The following is a 24,766-nucleotide window of genomic DNA, read 5'->3' as shown; positions in this document are numbered from 1 at the left end:
TCAAGCACACTTGAACGCAGGGCAGCTGGGAACAAGACCGATAGATAGACCAGCTCCCCACAGCCTGCACTGAGTGACAGTGAACCCTTTGCTACTCAGGTCTCACGATAGAAATGCTGAGGATTTCTAACTTTGAGGATGATTGCCCAGGTAGGACAGGAGAATCTACAAGAATATAAAGAAAATGAAAAAATAAAAGATTCTTGTTTTCTTCCTTGAAAAGTCTGTCCTAACTTCTCACTCCTTTTCACTTCTTCAACAGCCCCCCATGCCCAGAAGGCAGCAAATGTCCAACAGCAGCTCCATCACCCAGTTCCTCCTCCTGGCATTTGCAGACACGCGGGAGCTGCAGCTCTTGCACTTCTGGCTCTTCCTGGGCATCTACCTGGCTGCCCTCCTGGGCAACGGCCTCATCATCACCGCCGTAGCCTGCGACCACCGCCTCCACACCCCCATGTACTTCTTCCTCCTCAAGCTCTCTGTTCTTGACCTGGGCTCCATCTCTACCACTGTCCCCAAATCCATGGTCAGTTCCCTGTGGGACACCAGGGCAATCTCCTATGCAGGATGTGTTGTACAGGTCTTTTTCTTCATCTTCTTGATGTCAGCAGAGTTTTATCTGCTCACCGTCATGGCCTATGACCGCTACGTGGCCATCTGCAAACCCCTGCACTACGGGACCCTCCTGGGCAGAAGAGCTTGTGTCCACATGGCAGCAGCTGCCTGGGGCAGTGGGTTTCTCTATGCTGTGCTGCACACGGCCAATACATTTTCCATACCCCTCTGCCAAGGCAATGCTGTGGACCAGTTCTTCTGTGAAATCCCCCAGATCCTCAAGCTCTCCTGTGCACGTTCCTACCTCAGAGAGGCTGGGCTTCTTGTCACCAGTTTTATCCTTGCTCTTGGGTGTTTTGTTTTCATTGTGCTGTCCTATGTGCAGATCTTCAGGGCTGTGCTAAGGATCCCCTCTGAGCAGGGACGGCACAAAGCTTTTTCCACATGCATCCCTCACCTGGCTGTGGTCTCCCTGCTTGTAAGTACTGGCATGGTTGCCTTCCTGAAGCCCCCTTCCATCTCCTCCCCATCCCTGGATCTGGTCGTGGCAGTTCTGTACTCAGTGGTGCCTCCAGCATTGAACCCCCTCATCTACAGCTTGAGGAACCAGGAGCTCAAGGATGCCCTGAGAAAACAAATTCAATGGTTTCACCTTCAGCAGCAGTAAGCTGCCCATCTCTCCTCAGTTGTTAATTCCAGTTTTTCCCATGATGATCATGGTCATACAGGCCATTTCTATACATCTCTCATCTCCAGAAGCGTGACCTGGCTGTGCCTACCTTTGGGAAATGTGTCATAGCTGGCTTCCTGAGGAGCATCTCTGGAATAAATGGTGTGTCCCCATGGAAGCTCCTGAAGGCTGGGCTCTTGTTCCTTCTGAAGTCAGGACTAGGCTCCAGGAACTGCACTCACCATGGCCTGTTGCTGAGCTTGGTTCTCAGTGGGCTCGGGGGGAGAGGGCACTGGGAGACATTTTGGGGAATGAGGGCTGGACTCAGCTCTCATTTGCATGTGCCCCCTGCCACTGGAGATGGTGAATGGGCTCCAAATTCCCTGCCCAGGGCTCTCCCGCATGCAGGAGAGCTGAATGGTAGCTGCCCAGCTTTCTGGAGGGGAAACTGGAGTCCCCAGGACAGAAGAGGGCATCTACAAGGAAATGATGTGCCTGGGGGTGGCCATCCCAAAAGAAGGGACCATCCAAGGTGGAGTCACCCAAAGGCAAAGCACTATATTTAAGTATCCACAAGCAAACAATGCTCTGCCATCCCAGGGGAGGCCGTGGGGACCCAGCAAGATCAGCAAAAGGAGACTGGAGGGTGAGACACATCTCCTTCAGTCAAAGCCCAAGGATGGTTCATTGTGCACACCGGAAGACATCCCGATCCATGAGAAATGCTCTGAGCTCCTTCCACAGCTTTAGACCCCTGGCAAGGAGCTCAGTGGCACTGCCCAGTCCAGCTGGCCCTGACCAGCACAGCCAGTGTGGAGTCACTCCATGGTCCCACAGCCCACTTGCTCTGCAGAGCATCACTGCCAGCTTGGGGCCCTGTGAGGAGCACAGGGAGGGTGCCAGGAGCAGCAGGCCAGATTGCGATGCACAGCCAGAAGTCCTTGCTGTCTTGGTGCTCCACCAGGCCTGGGAAGTGGCTGGAGAAGGAGTGGTCTCCACTGCTTGCCATCTCTTAGTGCCACCATCAATCCTTAAGGGTGGAATGGAGGGGGAGGCTGGGGCCCTGTGTCAGGGCTTGCATTGAAAGAAGTTTTGTCCCAGAAGCCACATAATTTTGCTGCTGTTGTTCAGACCCCGTGCCCATCACATGTCCTTGAGACAACCTTCCCCACCCTGTGTGTCAGCCCTTACCCCAAAAGCTACCCCAAGACAAAGCCCCTCAGCCAGTGTCCAGCTGTGACCACAGGGAGGACAAGAGCTCTCCTGGGTCCTCTGCAGGGCTCAGCATACAGAGGAGAACTTGGGAAACTGTAGACCATCCCCATGACCGTGGAGGCCCTCAAGAAGAGTCCCGCAGTCCAAATATCCAGCCCGGCTTGTCACTGCATGAACAGCCAGGAGAAGGTTCCCAAGGAGCCTCATTCCAGACCCCATCTCCCCGTACCAGCCCCAGCCCCCAAACAGGCAGAGCTCTCCCCCTTGTCACTGCAGTGGTTCCAGGGACCCAATAGACACCTGTGCTGGAGATGTTTGGTGGGCAGAGCCAACCCAGTGCTCTCAGCAGCTCCTCTGCAGCCAGAGAAGCTCTCCATGGTCAGAACAGGACTCACTGCTGCTCATGGGCTCGGGGGTCTCTTGGGTGCTGCAGCCAGTGGCACTGCCTGCTGGCAGCTCCCAGACTGAGGGCTGAGCTTTGGTGCCCTGCAACACAGCTCCTGCTGGGCTTTGCACAGCTGGTCACAACACTCTAAGCCTGGTTATTTGGTCAGCTCTCAGTCCACGTCACTTTCCCCTTATCTAACCGATAGTTCATCAGCACATCCAGGAGGATGCTAGAGGAGACAGGCTGACAGCTCTCAAGATCCTCCTTCTTGCCCTTCTTGGAGACAGGATTGACAATGGCTTCCTTCCACTCCTCAGGAACCTCTCCCAGTAACCATGACCTTTAAAAGAGAATCGAGAGTGGCCTCGCAGTGACATTGGCCAGCTCCCTCAGCACTTGTGTGTGCATCCCCTCAGTTCCCATAGGCTCAGGTATGTTCACTTTGTTTAAATGTTCCCTAACCTGAGAATCCTGCACCAACGCTAAGTCTCCCCTACTCAACATTTCCCCCTGGTCTCAGGGTCCTGGGATGCCTGAAGGCCGGTCCTAGCAGGAACGACTGAGGTGAGGAAGACATTGACTATCTTGGGCTTTTTCATATGCTGGACCATATACCACGTACATTTTCCATAGTCTTCCTTTGGCTCTTTATGTAGTTGTGGAAAGTGGTTTTGTTCTCGTTCAGGTCGCTAGCCAGATTCAGCTCGAGTTGGGCTTTGGCTTTCCTAAGCCCATCTCTGCACACTTGGGAAGTTATCGTTGATGTCCTCCAGAAGCCTTCTGGATGGTTGTGCCTTGCTATCTTGCTCCTCAGGCAGCTACCTAGGTGGTTCAATTGCAAGAGCAGGAGGACCAGGTTGTGAGAACATGAGGCTTCTTCCAGAGGCCTGAAGAAGGGCTCATCTCCTTCTTCCTGATCAAGCAGTCAACAACAGACACCCACTGAAAGGTCACCCATGTTGGTCTGCCTGCTAATCCTCACCCACCAGCTCTCAACAGGCTCCTCATCTATCCCAAGGCAGAGCTCCAGGCTTTCCCACTGCAATTCCATTTAACTATGCTCTCCTCTTATTATTTATTAGCCGTCATGTCCTTTCATTCCTATTGCTGTGATCTTGTTAGAGGCACCACAAGCCAGGTGAGCCATCTGCACGCACACATTAACCTCTGACACAGTGGACCTTCACTCCAAGTGGACCTCGAGAAACTCTGGGGTTTGACCAAGAGAATCCTCAAGAAGTTTTCCAAAGGGAAGGGATCTTCTCCTTCTGATCTTCTGAAGTTTTGCATCAGGGGGCAGAACCACCCTGTTGTACTGCTTTTTAGCTAGGATGGAATTACTTTTAATCCTAGTAGCCCATATGGTGCCATGGTTTGGATTTGTGACCACAACAGTGCTGATAACACAGCAACGTTTTAGTTACTGCTGAACGGTGCTTGCACAGCATCAAGGCCTTTTCTGCTTCTCATGCTGCTCCACCAGCAAGTAGGCTGGGGGGGCACAAGAAGTTGGGAGGGGACAGAGCTGATCCCAACTGACCAAAGGGATATTCCATACCATAGGATGTCATGAGTGAGTGAGCGGCTGTGTGGGACTGAGCTGTCTGCCAGGGTTAAACCACACCACCCGTCCATCAAGACAGGCTCAGACATGACTGGCTGAGGAGCAACCTCAAGGAGAAGGGTTTGGCCATTACTAGGAATGCCATAGCAGGCAGTGGTGCTACACAGGAATATGGCCATGAGCACATTGGGCTGCACTGGGAGGAGTGTGGCCACCTAGGCAAGGGGAGGTATTGTCCATCTTGACTCAACACTGCTGTGGCCACATCTGGAGTAGTGTGCCCCAGTGTGGGGCTCCCCGTTCTGGAGGAATGGGGAGGAACTGTTTTGTGGCCAGAGAAAGTCTGCCAAGAGATGCTTAGGGGTCGTGTGTGGAGAGGCTGCGAGACCTGGGCTTCTTTAGCCTGGTGAAGTGGAGGCTGAGGGAGGAATAGTGGTAGCTCGGGGATAGCTTGATAATTGGTTTCAGAGATGAAGGCACTTTTTTTGGTAGTGGGAAAGAGCATGAGAAATGTAAACCACCAGAAGCTGCAGCTGTGGAGGTCCAGAGTGCACCTCAGGATAAAGAAATGTCATCCTGAAGGTAGTGCTGTGGTGCAAAACGTCACCCAGAGGGAGTCTGGATCAGCCCATGGCTTTGTGTTTCAAGGAAGAGCTGGCGAGGATGGAGAGACAGCAGCACAGGTAGGGACATACTGGGGTGAGAAGAAGGTGGGGAAGCACGCTGCGTGTCTGCAGCCTGCAGGGATACAGGCAGAGGCATGGGACAGTGCAGGAAGGCGTGTGGTGCAGATGGCCAAGGGCGCTGGCAAGTCTGAAAGGCCCTGACAGAACCAAGGTCTTTGTCCCCTTGGCTATGGCTGATGTCCCTGCCACAAAGGCCTAAGAGGAGACACATCGTCCTCATGCTAATGGGGTCTCATTGCCTCCTTGCACCCACCCCGGGGAGCCTGGGAGGTGTCGTACCATTGTCCTTCACTTGGCATTGCACTCCCCACATCCCAAGGAAGAGCCCTGAGTCACACCGGAGGGACTGGATCTCCCTTCCCAGGGGCTGGGGGTCAGGGCACGGCCATCCTCCTTCATCCAACAAGCCAAGGGTTTTCTCAGCATCAGCATTGCCTGCACTTTGCCTTTGCTTGCCTGTCATCATGGCCTCCAATTACCTGCTCTAACGAGTCCCTTGGGAGGCTTTGTCAGTAATGGCCCTCAGAGGGGCCCATTAATGCTTCCAGGTACTTTGGGCTTTGCTTCTGACTTTGACTTCTTGAGAGGTTTCTTCAGTCTCTTCTCAGTACCTGAAGTTCATGGACTCAGCACCAAACACGCCATGGGGCTCATTAAAAAACAGAAAGCCCTAATGAGCCATGTCTCTTCCCATAACTTTCTTCAAGTCCTCAAGACTTGTACACCTAATTGGAGAGGTTTCAGTTAGGTACTAAATGATGAAGATTTTAAGGAAGATTTCATAAAGGAGGATTTTTTATTTGAAGGATATTTTCTATCCTGTTTCAGTTTATAGAAGAAGTGATAGCAGCATTCTACAATGGTTATTGATCCACAGGGTCTCCTGAAGGCATCTGGACAGGCAGGAGAAGCAGTCCCTTGAGGTCTGACACTGTAAGGACAACCTTACTCCTCACTTCCCCCACCCCACGACTTCCCTCATCAGCCACCTGGGACTTGTATCACTTTTCCTCACATCAGACTTCTCCACTGAGGGCTGCAGCTGGATGGTACAGCTCCTTTGCACCAGCTCCCGCCTGCTTTCCTTAGAGAACTGGCTGCACACAGGCACAGAAAGCTTTCTCTTCGTTGCCAACAAACAAAAATTAAACATGATACAATTTAATAAAGTTTAAAAATGTCTCCTCTGCTGTATGCCAAGTCTAAGCAGCATCTAACGTGGTCAACCTTTCACAAGGGATTTCCGTACAAGAACAGTTTGAGACAGAGACATAAGAAAGGATAGATATAAACACAATTAAAGTGTTGACCAAAGAGTTAATTAGACTTCTGAAAGATCGTGCAACTTTCTAAGTCCCTGAAGCTCAGAGCAGAAACCAGACGGTTGAGAGGCATCTGAAGTACCAAAGAGCAAGTGGAGGAGGAAACCTGAGAGCAATGGGAAGGGCATACGTCCACATAGCCTACGGAAAAGATGTCCATAGGCATGGCCATTGAAATCAGGAGAGGTGGAAACACCTGAATGATGAGGCAGATGAAATAATAGACAGAGAAGTGGTAATACAAGCACAGGGGAAGATCAATAGTTCTTCTCCTGCCATTAGCACACTCCCAGGAAATTCCTATTCTGTCATGGTAGGAAAACATTGCCATTTTTTGAAAGTACTCATATGATTCTGTTGATGAAAATGTGCTTGTATATTTTTTTAAATGTTAAAAAAAAGAATTGTTCACCTTTCCCGGCAGCCATCAGTTGTCGGACCATAAAGAGGCAGTGCCACTTTTAGGGGCCCCAGTGTCCCTGAGGTGCTGGCCTGGCATTGGCGTCTATCAGAGAGGACCTGTGGCAGAGCAGAGCACCTTGCAAGCTGCAGGTGGAGGCTGGGCAGGGCTTCCCAGGGCATCTCCACTGGCACCGGGTGTCTGTGTCCCTGTACCTGAAGGCATTTGTGTCCTACATCCATTCCCAGTTCTGGACAACACTTTCCTTTTCGAAAAAAGGAAATCCCCCTAAAGACTGAAATAAAGCTGAAAAGGGCATTGACACATTTCTTGGCTTTGGCTCTTTCTCTTCAGTTCTCCTTACTTTCATTTCCATTGACGTTAACTGACATCTGACAGGCATTACAACAAGATCATTTTGTGTCTTGCACAGAGTCCATGCCCCCAAACCCTTCCCTGCCCAGGACTCCTCAGTCTTTGCCCAGAGCAAGTCACACTGAGGTGTCAACCTCTCTTCACTGCTTGAGATGTTTTATTTTAGATGGTCACTGACAGCTCAGGAGCATTCAGGCCCCATAAACATCTGCTCTGCTCCGGTTAGAAACAGGGCCCAACGTCATCAGAGGATCATAAGTGAGCTGAGGTTGGAAGGGACCTCAGGAAGTCTGCAGTGCAACCTGTCAGAACCAGGGTCAGACCAAGTTGTTCAAGGCTTGATTCAGTCCGAGTTGGAAACCCCCCAAGGACAGAGACTGCACAACGTCTCTGGGTGACCTCTTCCAGCACTTGCAAGAGCTCATGGGGAAAAAAGATTTCCTTATGTGCTGGCTGAACCTCTCCTCCTTCACCTTCCTCCCATTGTCTTTTGCCCTCCCACCATTCCCCACATTGAAGAGCCTGGCTCTGTATTCTCCATGACCTCCTCGTAGGTACTGGCAGGCTGGGGTGAGGCCCCCCCAGCCTTCCCTTCTCTGGGCTGGACAAGCCCAGCTCCCTCAGCCTCTCCTCACAGGCAAAGTGCTCAAGAACGTGGCTGTCGCGAGGGCCCTTTGCTAAACCCTCTCCAGCTTGCCAATATTTTCCTGAATTGGGGATGTGAATTCTGGGTGGAACATTCCAGAGAATCCCTTCCCTCGACATCCTGGCCGTGCTCCTGGTCATACAGCCCAGGACCCTGCTGGCCTCCCTTGCTGCCAGGGCACACGGCTGCCTCCTGTCCAGCTCCCTGCCCACCAAGACCTTTCCCACAGGGCTGCTCCCAGCCCAGCAGCCCCCAGCCTGTGCCATCACCATGGTGAGTCCCCTGCAGGGGCAGAAACTGCCATTTGCCCTTGCTGCATTTCCTGAGGTTCCTGCCAACACGTGCTCTTCTGCTTCTTGACCCCTTTCCCTGAGCACAGAGGCCTGGGAGACCATTGCAGTAAAGACTCAGGCACAGAAGGCATTGAGTGCCTCAGCCCCATCTGTCTCTGCTGGTATTAAATCACCCTCCTCAGTCAGCAGCAGCCCTGCATTTCCCTTGTTCAGCCTTGCTTTCTAACACAGAAATCAAATTCTTCTTTTTGCTTTTGATGTTCCTTGCAACCACCAACTCCATGTGAGCTTTGCTTTTTCTTCAAATGTGCCTCCACAACAAAGGCAACATATAGAAATTTCTCTTTTGTAGCCTATCCTTGCTGTCACCTCCTGGCAGCTGCTTCATGGCCCCTGTTAGAACCCTCTCCTTGTGCTGGCCCAGCTCCCATTTCCCCACATATGGTCCCACAGCCCCTCTCTGCAGGCACAGTACGGGGAAAGGTACAGTCAGGCATGGGGAAAGTTCCCGCCATTATGATCCCAAGGAGAGCCCTCAGCTCAATGTCCCCTCCATCACCCCAACAAAGCATAACCCCAAACATCACTGTTGCAGCCTCCCCCAGTACCCGACCCTTTCCCAGCCACGGCTATGTCCTGCATGAGATTTTACAGACAGCCCTTCTCCGGGGTCTGCTGGGGTCTGGGCCAGGAGAGAGGCCGGGCAGCGCTGGCTGTTCCCCTGATACTGGCACCGAGTCCAGCAGCAGGATGGAGTTGGCTTTGCAGCAAGACTCGCCCATACACCTGGGCTGAGCAGCCAGTGCTGGACATGGCTGGAGAGAGAGGCTGAGGGTGATGAAGGTCCTGGGCCACCTTCCCAGTCTCTCCATGCCACCGAGAGTACAGACCAGCATCCTCTCTCCTGCACCCGCATGTCTTTGATCCCTTTCATGAGCCCTTGTTCTGCACCACCAACCCCCCGGGTGTGAGTGTTCCCTCTGCATGTTCATGCAGTACAAGCTGTACACTGGTGTTTTTCTCTCCCAGGAACTTTCCAGCCCAGACCAGCCCCTCCTCAGCTCTCCCCACCTCCACTGCCCCTCGCTAGCCCAGCCCAGCACAGCAGCCCAGCATGGCCCCATGGAGTTGCCCACCACAGGGTGCTGCAGAGCTCTGGGCACCCACCCCACAGCCACAGCCCCTCAGAAGGGCACAGCAGCTTCTGGGGACAGAGTGGGGGGTCAGCCTCCCCATCAGCCCCAGGGCTGGGGCCAGCCCTGGCATGAGGAGATGGAGGCCAGCGTCTCCCTGTGTCTGCTGGTCTTGTCTCAGAGATCTTTATTGCCCAATTCTAGCAGCCCCCCTGTGCCAGTCCCTCTCCCGAGCACAAGAGTCCTGACCCAGGGGCTCCCTCCTGCTGCACCAGTGACAGAACAGCCTGCCCAAACTGGTGCATGCAGAAATAGGTCACCTCTTCTCCAGGAATGCCATCTCGGGCGTGGCCCCAAGCTGATGGTGCTGCTCTGCCAGGCAGTGGTGCCCCGAAGGCACAGAGAGACAGTCCCAGGTAGATCCCTGTTGATCATTCCCAATGTCCATTGGCACCAGGCACCCACACGTGAAGGCTCAGCCCAGGCCCGTTCCCTAACACATCGCCCCATGCCCTCCTGCTCTGAGCCCAGGTGAACCCCAGCACAGCAGCATGCTCACAGGGGCTATTTCTTCAGCCTGTTCCTGACCTCTGCTTTGGAAGAAGAGCCCAACCTCCAGACACCAGCACTGAAGAAATCCATTTTATTACAAACATGCGACACAGGAGGCCAGCTATATTGTTGTGCCAGAAAAATGGACAAAGACCTCTGGCTCAGACAGGTTCATGCCTCTGAGGAAGTGGAGTGGATGTAGGCATTCCTGGACAAACAGGATTATCACAGATAAAATGCCCAAAACACAGGAGGACCCAGAGATTAATTGAAAATCACGTCTGCAAAGACATGAGCAGATTATAGCTACTGAGACACAACTGATTGAATCACCTTCTTCAGTGCATCTTTGAGTTCCTGGTTCCTCATGCTGTAGATGAGGGGGTTCACTGCTGGAGGCACCACTGAGTACAGAACAGCCACCACCAGATCCAGGGATGGGGAAGAGATGGACAGGGGCTTCAGGTAGGCAAAAAAACAGGTGCTGATAAACAGGGAGACCACAGCCAGGTGAGGGAGACACGTGGAAAAGGCTTTGTGTCGTCTCCACTCAGAGACCATCCTCAGTACAGCCCTGAAAATCTGCACATAGGACAGCACAATGAAAACAAAACATCCCAAAACAAGAAAAGCACTAACCACAAGAAGCCCAACTTCCCTGAGGTAGGAGTGTGAGCAGGAGAGCTTGAGGATCTGGGGGATTTCACAGAAGAACTGGTCCAGGGCATTGCCATGGCAGAGGGGTATTGAAAATACATTGACCGTGTGCAGCACAGCATAGAGGAAACCACTTCCCCAGGCAGCCACTGCCATGTGGACGCAAGCTCTGCTGCCCAGGAAGGTCCCGTAGTGCAGGGGTTTGCAGATGGCAACGTAGCGGTCGTAGGCCATGATGGTGAGAATGGAATACTCAGCAGAGATCAAGAAGGGAAAGAAAAAAACCTGTGCTGCACATTCCGTAGAGGAGATGCTTCTGGTGTCCCACAGGGAATTGGCCATGGATCTGGGGACAGTGGTGGAGATGCAGCCCAGGTCAAGGACAGAGAGGTTGAGGAGGAAGAAGTACATGGGGTTGTGGAGGCGGTGGTCGCAGGCTACAGCAGCGATGATGAGGCCGTTGCCCAGGAGGGCAGCCAGGTAGATGCCCAGGAAGAGCCAGAAGTGCAAGAGCTGCAGCTCCCGTGTGTCTGCAAATGCCAGGAGGAGGAACTGGGTGATGGAGCTGTCGTTGGACATTTTCTTCCTCTGGGTGTGGAGTACTGTCCAAGGAGGAAAAGACAGTGACAAATTAGGGGAGACTTCTCTAAGAAAAACAAAGCCATTTCTCATACACCCTCCCCCTGCTACACACAGCCTCTCTTCCTTTTCTAGGAGACCTTCCTCTGCTCCAAGGCTGCATCCCTGGTTGGTGCTGGCTGAATGTGCCATGAGGAGCAGGGCCTCTGCCCGCTGGCTGCCAAGGAGTCAGCCCTGCTCTGCAGCAGTGATTTCGTGGGAACGGTGCAGGTAGGGGCCAGTCCTGGTGTTCAACCTTGTCAGGTGAAACCACTCCTAACGCAGAAGGGCCTGTCAGCATCTGCACTCCCAGTGCTAAGGAACCAGGATGGTAGAATGAAGTTTGAGAGCTCTGGGGATTTTTACAGCTCCCTCCCACCTGACCTGGGTAGTGGTGTTGGATGACAGAAAGCCTCAGCATTTTGTGCTCAGGAAGAGCAGAGCAAGTCCTGTGAGGCAAGAGGGTTACCTGTGGCTTACGGCAGAGTGAGGGGAGCTGGTCTGTCCTTCTGTCTTTTCCCAGCTGTATTGGCTTGCAGCTTTCTGAGATGGAGGTTTATCACATTCCAATGTTATCGTGAAAAGCCACCAGACACTGCTGAGAGTGGAGGGATCCACTGCAGACCACTAAAAATCTCACCCTTTCTCCAGGTCTCAGCACCCCACTTCTAACCAAGGACACACATGGCTCATTTCACCATCCCAAAAGCATTTCCTCCATCGTAGCTCCTCTGTGCTTCTAAGTGGGGTTTTTAGACAAAACAAAGGAGCTATGGGGAGAGGTTTGCATCCTGGAGAGAAGCTCACAGCTTGGAAGGAAACCTCAGGGAGGTAGCCAATTCTCCTTCTGATGGTATTTCAGTAACAGTCAGCTCATAAGCCAGCCCCACAGACTGCATTGATCAGATGTCCACATGTGCTAAGAAAACTGGGACACTTGTTCCCATGAACACACGTGCATGAAAGGACGCACAAGATCAGCGTGTGACTCTGCAGCTGAAACTCCACCTCCCCAGACAGCCTGACAGCAAGAACAGGAAAACACAGTAACACAGACCAGGAGAGAAACAAGGAAAAATGCAGTGAGCTTAGAGAGGGAAAGGCAGAGGCAGCCGGGCACTCAGGACAGCGTTACCCTCACCCAGCTGTGCACAACACTTCCCAGCATGAAATTTCCCAGGCAGTTGTTCTCAGCCCTGTGCTCTGCAGAGGGACATGGACACGTGGCTTGAGAGCTGCAGCACGGCTCTGCTGGAGCTCTGGCTGCAGAGGAGGTGGTTCACGCCTTGGACCCCACAGCCCTGAGGGCAGAGGCTTTGCTGGCTGGGACAGGAGGCGAGGGGGCTTGCTCAGGGGAAGGGGTCTGCACTGGAGGGGATCATAGGGAGATTTCTGAATTCTCCCTCCCACAACATTTCTGGTTTTCATTTCCTCTCATTCCCTGGTCATATCTCTGCTGCCTGGAGATTTTCCTCCTGGGAGGTGTTTCCCTGTCCCACGTCTTTCCCTGTCAGCACTCACAGATCCCATCCCAACCTCTGTGCACTCCCCCTGGCCCTACAGAAACCTGCCTGTTTGCAGGGCACTGGCTGCATGCATGGTCCTGTTTGCAGGTGGAAAAGGGCAGGCAAGAAACACCCTGATGGGTCCAGCAGAGGTGATGCTGGTGCTGTCCATAGGCAGAGGAGCGGCTGAAGGCACTCTAGGAGGTTTCTGGCAGATCTACTGATCACTCAAAGTTGCAGTTCAGGAGTCTCAGTGACTTGTTAAAACTTGAGAGCTCCTTTTCCTTTTATCTTTTCTCTTCCCCCCTCACCCCTCACCCCACCCCCTGCCCCCCATCTCCCTGGAACAGGAAACTGAAAAGCAGACTCAGGAAAGCTCCTTATTTTTATAGCAATCCTTGTCTTGATCTTCTCCTTGAGACATCTCCTTGGAAATATCTTGGGGGTGATGTGGAGCTGTGAGCAGCCCTGACCCACGCAGCACTCTCTTGACAGCAGAAGGACCCTGCCTTGCTGGGAATCGCTCCATCCACCCACAGCTTCTCCCCACAGCTCATTGGGGAGCACCCCAGGCAGGCTGAGTGCTGACCCTGGCAGGAGGCAGAGTTCCTGCCCAGCACACAGCACCCTGGGGCACAGGGACCCTGCTCTGAAGGACAGCCCTGGGCACCCCCAGGTGCACACCCGGCTTCACGCCCCTGCAGCCAACCTTGGGAGAAATCAGCCATCATGCCCTGTCCCTCTGATGGTGCAGCAGGCAATCCCTTCTTGGGAGCACGGCCTCCTCCTCCTCTACATCAGAGAATCTCTGACAATTGATTTTACATACCTCATAGGCTGCGTGATGTCCCAGCTTTAGGAGATCCCTCCAGGATCTGCAGATGCAATGCCCTGCAGCCAGACACTTACTGTCTGTGAAGAATTATCTTCGAATGAGCTTTCCGCATCCTCCCACTCCAGACTGCCTTTAACCTCTCTCTGCCTTGCTCCTCTCCCCTCTGCACCTGCAGGCAGTGCCCTCAGCCCTGCTGCCCTTTGCAGAGGAGCTGCTCCTGGGCAGAGCTGTCTCTCTGCAGCGCTGCCCGCTTGCCAGGAGCTCCCTCCATGCCAGGAGCCCAGCCCAGCTCAGCAGCAGAGGACCAGCCCAAGGCAGCACTTTCTCTGCCCCCTCTGGGCTCCCTCCAGGTGTCCCTGGGGCTGCAGGGGAACCTGCTGGGAAACAGGCTGAAGGCAGCACTCATGTTCCCTCCCTCACCTGGGGAGAGACACTTCTTTCCAGCTGTGTCATTTCACTTCCCAGAATCAGATTTAGAACCTGTAATCACTTTCCCTTGTCCCATCATTAGACAGGACACCCAGACAGTGACTGGTAGCGATCTCCTGTACCCCTGGTGAGGGAAGGGGTTCAGCAGAGTCCACAGAGGCATCTCATCCTGGGTCTGTAGTCCTAGGGTGGAAGGGGACTCAGCTCACCCCCATGTAGACCACAAACCCACAGGAGGTGGGATTCCTGTTGCCTCCCTTCAGGTGTGCACAAATTGGGCACCTGCATGTGAGCTCCTTGTCTCAGCTCCCATGGTAAGAATGGAGATGGAGACCAGGAGTGAGCTGTTCAGACACCAACACCTGGTGACATTTGGGGTTCAGGAGGTGGTCCAAGATATACTCAGGTGACTGCAAGCTCTAATGAGGCAGTTCATAGAGACAGGGCAGCATCTGGGGGCATCTCCTTGGAGGCTGATGGGAAATTAAATTTGCCAGGTTGAATGACAGCAGATGCCCAAATTTAGGACCAATATATTCCTTCTGTACAGGGCTGCCTATAGAGGTATTCAGCTGATCAAATGGAGTCATGCGGCATAGGGAGAGCTCTGTTTCTCTTTCTCTTCACCATCAACTGTATTTTCTATACATCCTTCGAGTATAATGGCAGTTGTGTCAAGTGCATCCCTTGTACTCCAATTTTGTAACCTAATTCAGGGCAGCTGAATCTTAATTTAATACCCCGATTCAGGCCTGTAGTGCTAAGTGAGATGCCAGGGCTCTGCAGCACAACTACATGCAGCTGACATGGACAGCAGAGATCCTATACAGGAACCCCATCCCCATTCAAATTCGTTGTGTGGCAGGCATCACCCAGGGCATCTCAGACAGATTCAGTGCCTTTGGGCCAGTGACTGAATCGCACCACTGCACTGACGCAACGTTGTTCCCTTCTCTTTCCAGTGGATGCAGGGCAGTGCATGAATACAAAGCACACCCCACAAGGTCTCCAGTCATGTGCATTCCCTCTCAAACTGTCCTGGGTCTTCCCTTCCCCATCGTTTAACCACCCCCTCCATGTCACAATCATGGATCACGCCAGTGATTTTCACAGTGTGCCTGAATCACAGGTGTCCAACGGCAAGGACATTTTCCACATCATCTCTTCCTTCCTGAGATCAGCTTCACCTCCACCACAGGCCCTCAGGGCTGCAGACACAACAGACAGCAAACCCCTCTCCTGCTCAGATGCAATGCCAAGCTCTGTTTCTCTCTGGCCTTGGGGAGAGCGGGCTTTGCTCTCTTTGTGGGCACCTCATTTCTTCTTCACACTGCCCTCTGCCATCCACTCCAGCATGTCTCTGCTCTGAAGCAAAGCCTTTGCACAGCTGAGGGCTTGGGGGCTTGGTAGCAGCTTTCCCTGCTGCAAGTCTGCTCTCAGCCCAAATGTGCCCCAGCTGAGGTGCTGCAGCCCAGACATGCACTGATGCCTTCAGCCTGGGGCACAGAGAGGAGGAGCTGGGGCTGTGTGTGCAACCTCTTCATTCCACTTGGAGGGAAGAACAGCTGAGCCTGTTGGGACAGCTGACATGGCTGGGCTGCTGTGATGGGTGGGTACAGGATGATCAGGAGGCCAGAAAGGTCAGGAGGGAAGTGTCCTCAGTGTGAAGGAGCTGCTTAGGTGTGTGGAGCTCCTCTATGGGATGAACATGTTGGGTGAGCCCTTGTGGGTGAGGGTTGGAGGAGAGGCTGGTAAGGGTGACATCTTGGTGGGAGACAAAGAACCCATTGAAGTCCCCCTGTGGACTTTAATTACCCTGGCATTCACTGGGAGGGGACCACAACAGCATGCAAACAGTCCTGGAGCTTTCTGGAGGGGCTTGGTCAAGACACAGCTTGGGACACAGGTCTTTATAGCACAGCTCCCAGATTGGTCATCTGTGGTGATGCTCATCTGCATGTGTTCCTCTCAAAGAAGGAAGAACCGTACATGGATGTGAAAACCAGTGTCAGCCTTGGCTGTCATGACCATGGAATAGTGGGGTCTCACCTCACAAGGGGAAGGAGAATAGAAGAGTGCAGATGCCAGACCTCAGAGGAGCAGACTTTGGCCTGGTCTTGTGACTTTTAGTGGGGGAGCCCATGTGAGCAGCACAGAAGGGCAGCAGAGCTCACTACAGCTGTGGTCTGACAAAAAGACGAAATGAAGATAATGTGTGGCTGAATTTGCTCAAGTTAGGTGTAGATAGGTGTGAGGTACTCTTGGCTTTTGTCTTCACCAGCAAGGTCACCCAGTTCCATATACCAGAGAGGCAGAACCCCAGGCAAATCCAGCAGTGGATGGAGGTCAAGTCAGGGGTTATTTAGGTAAGCTCAACCCTTCATAGTCCATTGGACCAGATGGGATGAATCCCAGGGTGTTGAGAGACCAGGCCCATGTCATAGCAGGGCTGCTCTGATACATTGTGGAAGGTCATCAGGAGTGGAGATAGCAAAAAGCCAGTCCTGCATACATCTTCTAAAAAGACGCAAGGACTGAGCAGGGGCGTTATAGGCTGCAGCGACAGAGGCCAGGAGCTGCGTGGCTGGGCAGCAGCTCCCTGGAAATGGCTCTGGTGGTCCTGGAGTTTCATGAGGCAAAACAGGAGCCAGCAGTGAAGGTGGCCAACAGCATCCTGGGGTGTGTGAGCAGGAGCACTGCCAGAAGGAGTGATTATCCCCCTCTGCTCAGCACCTTTTACACCACACCCTGCACAATGACAGTGAGACAATGGCAAACAGGAACCAGATCACTGGAGGGCCACTAAGGCGGTAACCCTCCAATTATCCTTCAAGTGTTTCTGTGGTTTCCCTAAGAATGTCAGTATCTACAACAGCAAACACAACAGCAAAAGCATTAATCTGCCTCAATATAGGTATCTGCAGTGGAGCAATCTGCATCTGTGGTAGCCCCTCTGGGCAATTCCAATGGAATCAGTATTTGCAATAGACAGCGTGATACCCAGTCCACAAGTACATATCTGAAGTGGTTCAGATGAAGGGTGGTCTTGCAAAAGTCACCCCTTTGTGTCCCCAGGTGGTATGGACACTGCTGGTTTTCCTCTCCAGAGAGCGGCAGAGGCTGGATCCCCTTCTCAGGACAGATTCCTTGCCAGGAAGCCACAGGCATGGGGCTAGCTCACCTGGTTCTTACTGGCACTTCACTTAGGATCTGTTCTGATATATTTGGTGCATTTCTGTGACTACTCTTTCTGCACAGACAGTCGTAAAGAGACAGCCGTTTCATAAAAGGTAGTGTACAAAAGGCCCTGTTGTGGCCAGGAAATCCCACCGCGAGCTCTGGAGGCAGTAAGGAAGATTGTAAAAAGCATCTGGAAGATGCAAAATGCTCAAGGCCTCTTCTGAAGAGTGAGTGACCCTGAGCAGTAGTGCTTGGCCATGTGTAGGTGTGGGAGAGAGGGTTGGGGGATGTCAGTGAGAAACAAGGGGATGGCTGGTGGCTTTAGCAAATGCTCAAAACCATGTGTGAAACCAGCAATGGAAAGCAGGGGATGTCTGTGGGTGGAGGTTGAGGAAGAGGATAGCCCTGAGAATGCCACAGGAAGGAAGGTCCCTCCTGTGCCAATCAGCGATGATAAAGATGTTTCCATCTTGTGTGCATGCCTCAGCCTGACAGATGGGGAAAGCCCACTGCTGGGGGTGGCTGTGCTCAGTCATCCACATGAGCTCACCGTGCTGACCAGCACCCTTGGATGCAACCTCTCCAGTCCCACGGACTGGTAAGGCTGTAGTTTGCTCAAGTGAACCCTGGCTTGATCCCCATCCAGCCCTGGTTGTTCTCCTCCAGAGTACTGCTTCAAAGCCCAAAGGCCTGGGAGAAATTGCTGGTATAACTGAGGCAAAGAGGACACAGAGTATCTCAAATCTGTCTACACCTACTCTTAGTAAATTCAGCAGTGATCCCACAGTCTCTCTCTTTCTTCTTTAACTGTTCCTGATGTAGTAACAGCTCATTTGGTTCCTGTTGCATTCACTTTCCAGTTTCAATTAGTTTATATAAGGATCATTGCTGTGCTTGAAGGATGCTGTCTTTGAAGACAAGATGTATCCAGGCACATTGGGAAAATGATTGGTCTGTTCCTTGACTGTATCATCAAGGAACTGAGTAAAGACCCCAGTGTGATGTGCTTCATGTTCACACAACACCTGCAGCTATTGGGTAGAGGAGGGACAGACCTTGCCTCTGTGATGGCATTTGATGACCGATGCCCCTGACTGATGGCAACAGTCAATGGCACACAGGCAGCAAATCGCACTCCCTGTGATGCTGTCTGGGGTGTCTGTTACACGTCTGCTCTGAATGGGAATTGCTTTCCTGTAAGTCCTCTGCTGTTCCTGCAAGCCCTGGCATCTCCCGTAGCTCTGTGGGCCTGGATTTGAACATTAAATTGAGTGGCTGCCCTAAATTCTGTTAGGCAACGTGGGGATGACCATGAGAAACCTGCCAGTGGAGTCAGTGGAGATCTGGTAAATACAGCAGAAGGAGAAGAAAGAGGCTGAGCTCTCCCTATGGCACGTGACTCCAACTGTTCAGATGAATACCTCTAGAAGCTTCCCTGAGCATAACAAGTTCAGCTGCCCATAACTTGGCAACCTTTTAGATGGCCAAAGGAAATTCTCAACAGCCTCCAAGAGGATGCTCCCAGATGCTGCCCTGTCTCTACGAACTGCTCCATTTCAGTTTACAGTTCCCTGCACATGTCTTTGACTACTTCTGGCACCTGGAGTGTCAGCAGACATTTGCATCTCACGCCTAGCATCCATCTGCACTGATGACCATGGGAGCTGAGACAAGGAGCTCATATGCAGGTGCCTGTTTTGTGCATAGTTGGACTGAGGCGAGGAAATCCCACTTCCACCTCCTGTGGGTTTGTGGCAGGCATGGGAGGGAGCTGAATCCCCTTCCAGCCCCAGGACTACACACCCAGGATGAGATGCTCCATTGACTCAGCTGAATCCCTTCCCTCAGAACAGGTAAAGGAGATCCCTTCCATGTCACTGTCCAGGTGGCCTGTCTAATGATGGAACAAGGAAAGGTGATTCTCATGCCCGAATACTTTCCTCATCGTAGAAATGACAGTGCTGGGAAGAAGTGTCTCTCCCCAGGTGAGGGAGGGAACATGAGTGCTGCCTTCAGCCTGTTTCCCAGCAGGTTCCCCTGCAGCCCCAGGGACACCTGGAGGGAGCCCAGAGGGGGCAGAGAAAGTGCTGCCTTGGGCTGGTCCTCTGCTGCTGAGCTGGGCTGGGCTCCTGGCATGGAGGGAGCTCCTGGCAAGCGGGCAGCGCTGCAGAGAGACAGCTCTGCCCAGGAGCAGCTCCTCTGCAAAGGGCAGCAGGGCTGAGGGCACTGCCTGCAGGCACTGAGGGCAGACAAGAAGAGCGAGAGAGAGCTCCTGGGGTGGGAGGAGAGGCGAGAGCTCACTGCTGGAGAAATCTTCACAGCCCTTGGCACGGTAAGTCTCTGGCTGCAGGGCAATGCAGATGAGTTCCTGGAAGTGTCTTCTAGACCTGGCAGATGTCACAGCTGATAGGACCTGCCAGCATGGCTCTCCTGGCTTTTCTGGTGTGGAGGAGGAAGAGGACATGCTCCAGATCAGGGATTGCCTGCTGCACCATCAGAGGGACAGTGGAGACAGCTCCCTCCTCCCAGGGACTGCTGCAGGGGTGCCAAGCTGGGTGTGCATGCAGGGCTGCCCCATACTCCGAGTAGCATCCGTGTGCCCCAGGGTGCTGTGTGCCATGACAGGGACTCTGCTGCCTGCCAGGGTCAGCACTCAGCCTGCCCGGGGAGCTCCCCACGGTGCAGTGGGGAGAAGCTGTGGGTGGAAGGAGGGACCCCCAGCAGGGCAGGGCAGGGTCCTTCTGCTCTCAAGAGGGTGCTGCATGGGTCAGGGCTGCTCACAGCTCCAGATCAGCCCCAGGGCATTTCCAAGGGGATGTTTCAAGAGGAAGGTGCAGGCAGGGGCTACCTGGAAAGGAAGGTGCTTCTCTTAGGCTTCAATTTCATGCTGTGGGGCTGTAAAGGGAAAAGGAGCTGCCAATTCTGAGAAGGGACTGGGATTCATGAACTGTTACGTGATCAGTTACATGGTCTGCTAGGAACCTCATAAACTGCCTTCACCTACCCCTCAGCCTACAGGCAGCACCAGCATCGCCTCTGCTGGCAACATCACGGTTTCTCTGACCTGCTCTTTACCACCTGCAAGCAGGGAGATGTCCCTAGACAGTGCCCTCCCACGGGGAGTGTTCTGTAGGGCAGAACTGAGTGCACAGATGGTGGGACGGGGTCTCTCAGAATTTGCTGTGAGGAAAACGATGTGGGGCAGGGAAGCAGGTGGAAAAGGTGCAAGAAGCAGAGGGGTGGGCAGGGAAGAAGAAGAGAAAACTAAAAATAGTAACATCACTGGAAGGAGAATTGGTAAAACTCCCTGTCACCCCCTCCAGTGTGGTCACCTTCCGCTGAGCAAGCCCCCTTGCCTCCTCTCTGACCCAGCAAAGTCTCTGCCCTCATGGCCATGGGGCACCAGGCATCAGCCGTCCCCTCTGCAGCCAGAGCTCCAGCAGAGGAGAGGTGCCTCTCTCCAGCCAAGTGCCCATTTCCCTCTGCAGAGCACAGGGACCGAGTGTGACTGCCGTGCAGCATGGCTGTATGTGAGGCTGTGTGCACGGCTGGTTACGGTGACGACTTTCCCAAGTGCCTTTGTCTCTCTTCTTGCCTCTCTTGGCAGAAGGATTGTGGTGCAGCTCCTTCATTTCCCACTTGCATCTGTGATGCTCTTGTTCCTGCTCTTGGGATCCCTGGGTTTGGGGAGTTTCTGACACTGACCCTTCAAGCCTTGCTAGGCAGGGGTCTGTGTGGGGGTGAGGTGTCCCAGCCCCCTTCTGTCCCGTGGGGCTCCAGGAACTGTGGCCTGTGGGCTTGTGAAACGAATGGCTTTCCCCAAAGGAGAGCTGCAGAACACTTGACCATTTCCCTGCAGTGTCCTGCCTGGCTGTGAGCTTGACACCAGACACAGCTGTCTCACAGCATCTGTGTGATACCTGAGACACCCATAAAGGAGCCCCAGAGGTGCTAGGAATGTGGACATGGTCTTTAAAAAGCAGCTGTAGGTGGGCGTCCTGGTTTCGGCTGGGATAGAGTTATTTTTCTTCCTAGTAGCTAATATAATGCTGTGTTTTGGGTTTAGTATGAGAATAATGTTGATAGCACACTGATGTTTTAGTTGTGGCTAAGTAATGTTTACACCAGTCGAGGACTTTTCATCTTCCCCTGCTCTGCCAGGTGCCCAAGAAGCTGGGAGGGGGCACAGCCAGGATAGTCGATCGAAACTGGCCAAGGGCTATTCCATACCATATGACATCATGCACAGTATATAAAGTGGGGGGAGTTGGCCGGGGGGTAGCGGACGCTGCTCAGGGACTGGCTGGGCATCGGTTGGTGGGTGGTGAGCATTTGCATCACTTCTTTTTTTCCTGGGTTTTATTCCTATATCTCTCTTTTGTTGTTTCCCTTTTTGTTACATTTTATTTTTATTATAGTATTATTATATTATTTTTTCTTTTTCCCACTTATTAAACTGTTCTTATCTCAACCCACAAGTTTTCTTAATTTTGCTCTTCCAATTTTCTCTCCCATCCCACCGGGGCGGTGGGGAGAGGGGGGGGAGCAAGCGGCTGTGTGGTGCTGAGTTGCTGACTTAAGTGAAACCACGACAGTGGGCAGCTGAAAGGTGCCCTGCGTGTCCCCTAGAAGGGGAGTGTTGAGGCCACTGTCAGGTGCCGTGTGAAAGAGGAAGAAGTTTGGAGATCTGAGCTTTAAGTCTGGACTCCTCTACTCTCAGCAGGGTGCAGTGTCTTTTAAGGGGAAGATACGACTGCGATCATCCTACAACTCAAGCACACTTGAACGCAGGGCAGCTGGGAACAAGACCGATAGATAGACCAGCTCCCCACAGCCTGCACTGAGTGACAGTGAACCCTTTGCTACTCAGGTCTCACGATATAAATGCTGAGGATTTCTAACTTTGAGGATGATTGCCCAGGTAGGACAGGAGAATCTACAAGAATATAAAGAAAATGAAAAAATAAAAGATTCTTGTTTTCTTCCTTGAAAAGTCTGTCCTAACTTCTCACTCCTTTTCACTTCTTCAACAGCCCCCCATGCCCAGAAGGCAGCAAATGTCCAACAGCAGCTCCATCACCCAGTTCCTCCTCCTGGCATTTGCAGACACGCGGGAGCTGCAGCTCTTGCACTTCTGGCTCTTCCTGGGCATCTACCTGGCTGCCCTCCTGGGCAACGGCCTCATCATCACCGCCGTAGCCTGCGACCACCGCCTCCACACCCCCATGTACTTCTTCCTCCTCAAGCTCTCTGTTCTTGACCTTGGAGCCATTTCCACCACTGTCCCCAAATCCATGGCCAATTCTCTGTGGGACACCAGGGCAATCTCCTATGCAGGATGTGTTGTACAGGTCTTTTTCTTCATCTTCTTGATGTCAGCAGAGTTTTATCTGCTCACCGTCATGGCCTATGACCGCTACGTGGCCATCTGCAAACCCCTGCACTACGGGACCCTCCTGGGCAGAAGAGCTTGTGTCCACATGGCAGCAGCTGCCTGGGGCAGTGGGTTTCTCTATGCTGTGCTGCACACGGCCAATACATTTTCCATACCCCTCTGCCAAGGCAATGCTGTGGACCAGTTCTTCTGTGAAATCCCCCAGATCCTCAAGCTCTCCTGTGCACGTTCCTACCTCAGAGAGGCTGGGCTTCTTGTCACCAGTTTTATCCTTGCTCTTGGGTGTTTTGTTTTCATTGTGCTGTCCTATGTGCAGATCTTCAGGGCTGTGCTAAGGATCCCCTCTGAGCAGGGACGGCACAAAGCTTTTTCCACATGCATCCCTCACCTGGCTGTGGTCTCCCTGCTTGTAAGTACTGGTATGGTTGCCTACCTGAAGCCCCCTTCCATCTCCTCCCCATCCCTGGATCTGGTCGTGGCAGTTCTGTACTCAGTGGTGCCTCCAGCATTGAACCCCCTCATCTACAGCTTGAGGAACCAGGAGCTCAAGGATGCCCTGAGAAAACAAATTCAATGGTTTCACCTTCAGCAGCAGTAAGCTGCCCATCTCTCCTCAGTTGTTAATTCCAGTTTTTCCCATGATGATCATGGTCATACAGGCCATTTCTATACATCTCTCATCTCCAGAAGCGTGACCTGGCTGTGCCTACCTTTGGGAAATGTGTCATAGCTGGCTTCCTGAGGAGCATCTCTGGAATAAATGGTATGTCCCCATGGAAGCTCCTGAAGGCTGGGCTCTTGTTCCTTCTGAAGTCAGGACTAGGCTCCAGGAACTGCACTCACCATGGCCTGTTGCTGAGCTTGGTTCTCAGTGGGCTCGGGGGGAGAGGGCACTGGGAGACATTTTGGGGAATGAGGGCTGGACTCAGCTCTCATTTGCATGTGCCCCCTGCCACTGGACATGATGAATGGGCTCCAAATTCCCTGCCCAGGGCTCTCCCGCATGCAGGAGAGCTGAATGGTAGCTGCCCAGCTTTCTGGAGGGGAAACTGGAGTCCCCAGGACAGAAGAGGGCATCTACAAGGAAATGATGTGCCTGGGGGTGGCCATCCCAAAAGAAGGGACCATCCAAGGTGGAGTCACCCAAAGGCAAAGCACTATATTTAAGTATCCACAAGCAAACAATGCTGTGCCATCCCAGGGGAGGCCGTGGGGACCCAGCAAGATCAGCAAAAGGAGACTGGAGGGTGAGACACATCTCCTTCAGTCAAAGCCCAAGGATGGTTCATTGTGCACACCGGAAGACATCCCGATCCATGAGAAATGCTCTGAGCTCCTTCCACAGCTTTAGACCCCTGGCAAGGAGCTCAGTGGCACTGCCCAGTCCAGCTGGCCCTGACCAGCACAGCCAGTGTGGAGTCACTCCATGGTCCCACAGCCCACTTGCTCTGCAGAGCATCACTGCCAGCTTGGGGCCCTGTGAGGAGCACAGGGAGGGTGCCAGGAGCAGCAGGCCAGATTGCGATGCACAGCCAGAAGTCCTTGCTGTCTTGGTGCTCCACCAGGCCTGGGAAGTGGCTGGAGAAGGAGTGGTCTCCACTGCTTGCCATCTCTTAGTGCCACCATCAATCCTTAAGGGTGGAATGGAGGGGGAGGCTGGGGCCCTGTGTCAGGGCTTGCATTGAAAGAAGTTTTGTCCCAGAAGCCACATAATTTTGCTGCTGTTGTTCAGACCCCGTGCCCATCACATGTCCTTGAGACAACCTTCCCCACCCTGTGTGTCAGCCCTTACCCCAAAAGCTACCCCAAGACAAAGCCCCTCAGCCAGTGTCCAGCTGTGACCACAGGGAGGACAAGAGCTCTCCTGGGTCCTCTGCAGGGCTCAGCATACAGAGGAGAACTTGGGAAACTGTAGACCATCCCCATGACCGTGGAGGCCCTCAAGAAGAGTCCCGCAGTCCAAATATCCAGCCCGGCTTGTCACTGCATGAACAGCCAGGAGAAGGTTCCCAAGGAGCCTCATTCCAGACCCCATCTCCCCGTACCAGCCCCAGCCCCCAAACAGGCAGAGCTCTCCCCCTTGTCACTGCAGTGGTTCCAGGGACCCAAGAGACACCTGTGCTGGAGATGTTTGGTGGGCAGAGCCAACCCAGTGCTCTCAGCAGCTCCTCTGCAGCCAGAGAAGCTCTCCATGGTCAGAACAGGACTCACTGCTGCTCATGGGCTCGGGGGTCTCTTGGGTGCTGCAGCCACTGGCACTGCCTGCTGGCAGCTCCCAGACTGAGGGCTGAGCTTTGGTGCCCTGCAACACAGCTCCTGCTGGGCTTTGCACAGCTGGTCACAACACT

At 53.2% G+C, this 24,766-nt stretch overlaps 2 protein-coding genes across 2 annotated transcripts; both read left to right on the top strand.

The window, feature by feature from the left end:
- The first annotated feature begins 286 nt into the window (after positions 1–286).
- Positions 287–5,913, top strand: LOC142403844 (olfactory receptor 14A16-like). The gene is made up of 2 exons (XM_075490145.1): positions 287–1,196; positions 5,846–5,913. The coding sequence occupies exons 1-2, from the start codon at positions 287–289 to the stop codon at positions 5,911–5,913; spliced, it is 978 nt and encodes a 325-aa protein (XP_075346260.1).
- A 16,167-nt stretch (positions 5,914–22,080) lies between these two features.
- On the top strand, positions 22,081–23,016 carry LOC142403923 (olfactory receptor 14J1-like). Its single transcript, XM_075490225.1, has one exon. It carries the CDS (start codon positions 22,081–22,083, stop codon positions 23,014–23,016), a length of 936 nt encoding a protein of 311 aa, XP_075346340.1.
- The last annotated feature ends 1,750 nt before the right edge of the window (positions 23,017–24,766 follow it).

The sequence above is a fragment of the Mycteria americana genome, unplaced genomic scaffold (assembly GCF_035582795.1).
Source record: "Mycteria americana isolate JAX WOST 10 ecotype Jacksonville Zoo and Gardens unplaced genomic scaffold, USCA_MyAme_1.0 Scaffold_46, whole genome shotgun sequence".
NCBI lineage: Eukaryota > Metazoa > Chordata > Aves > Ciconiiformes > Ciconiidae > Mycteria > Mycteria americana.
This window is presented reverse-complemented; position numbering and strand designations above follow the sequence as displayed.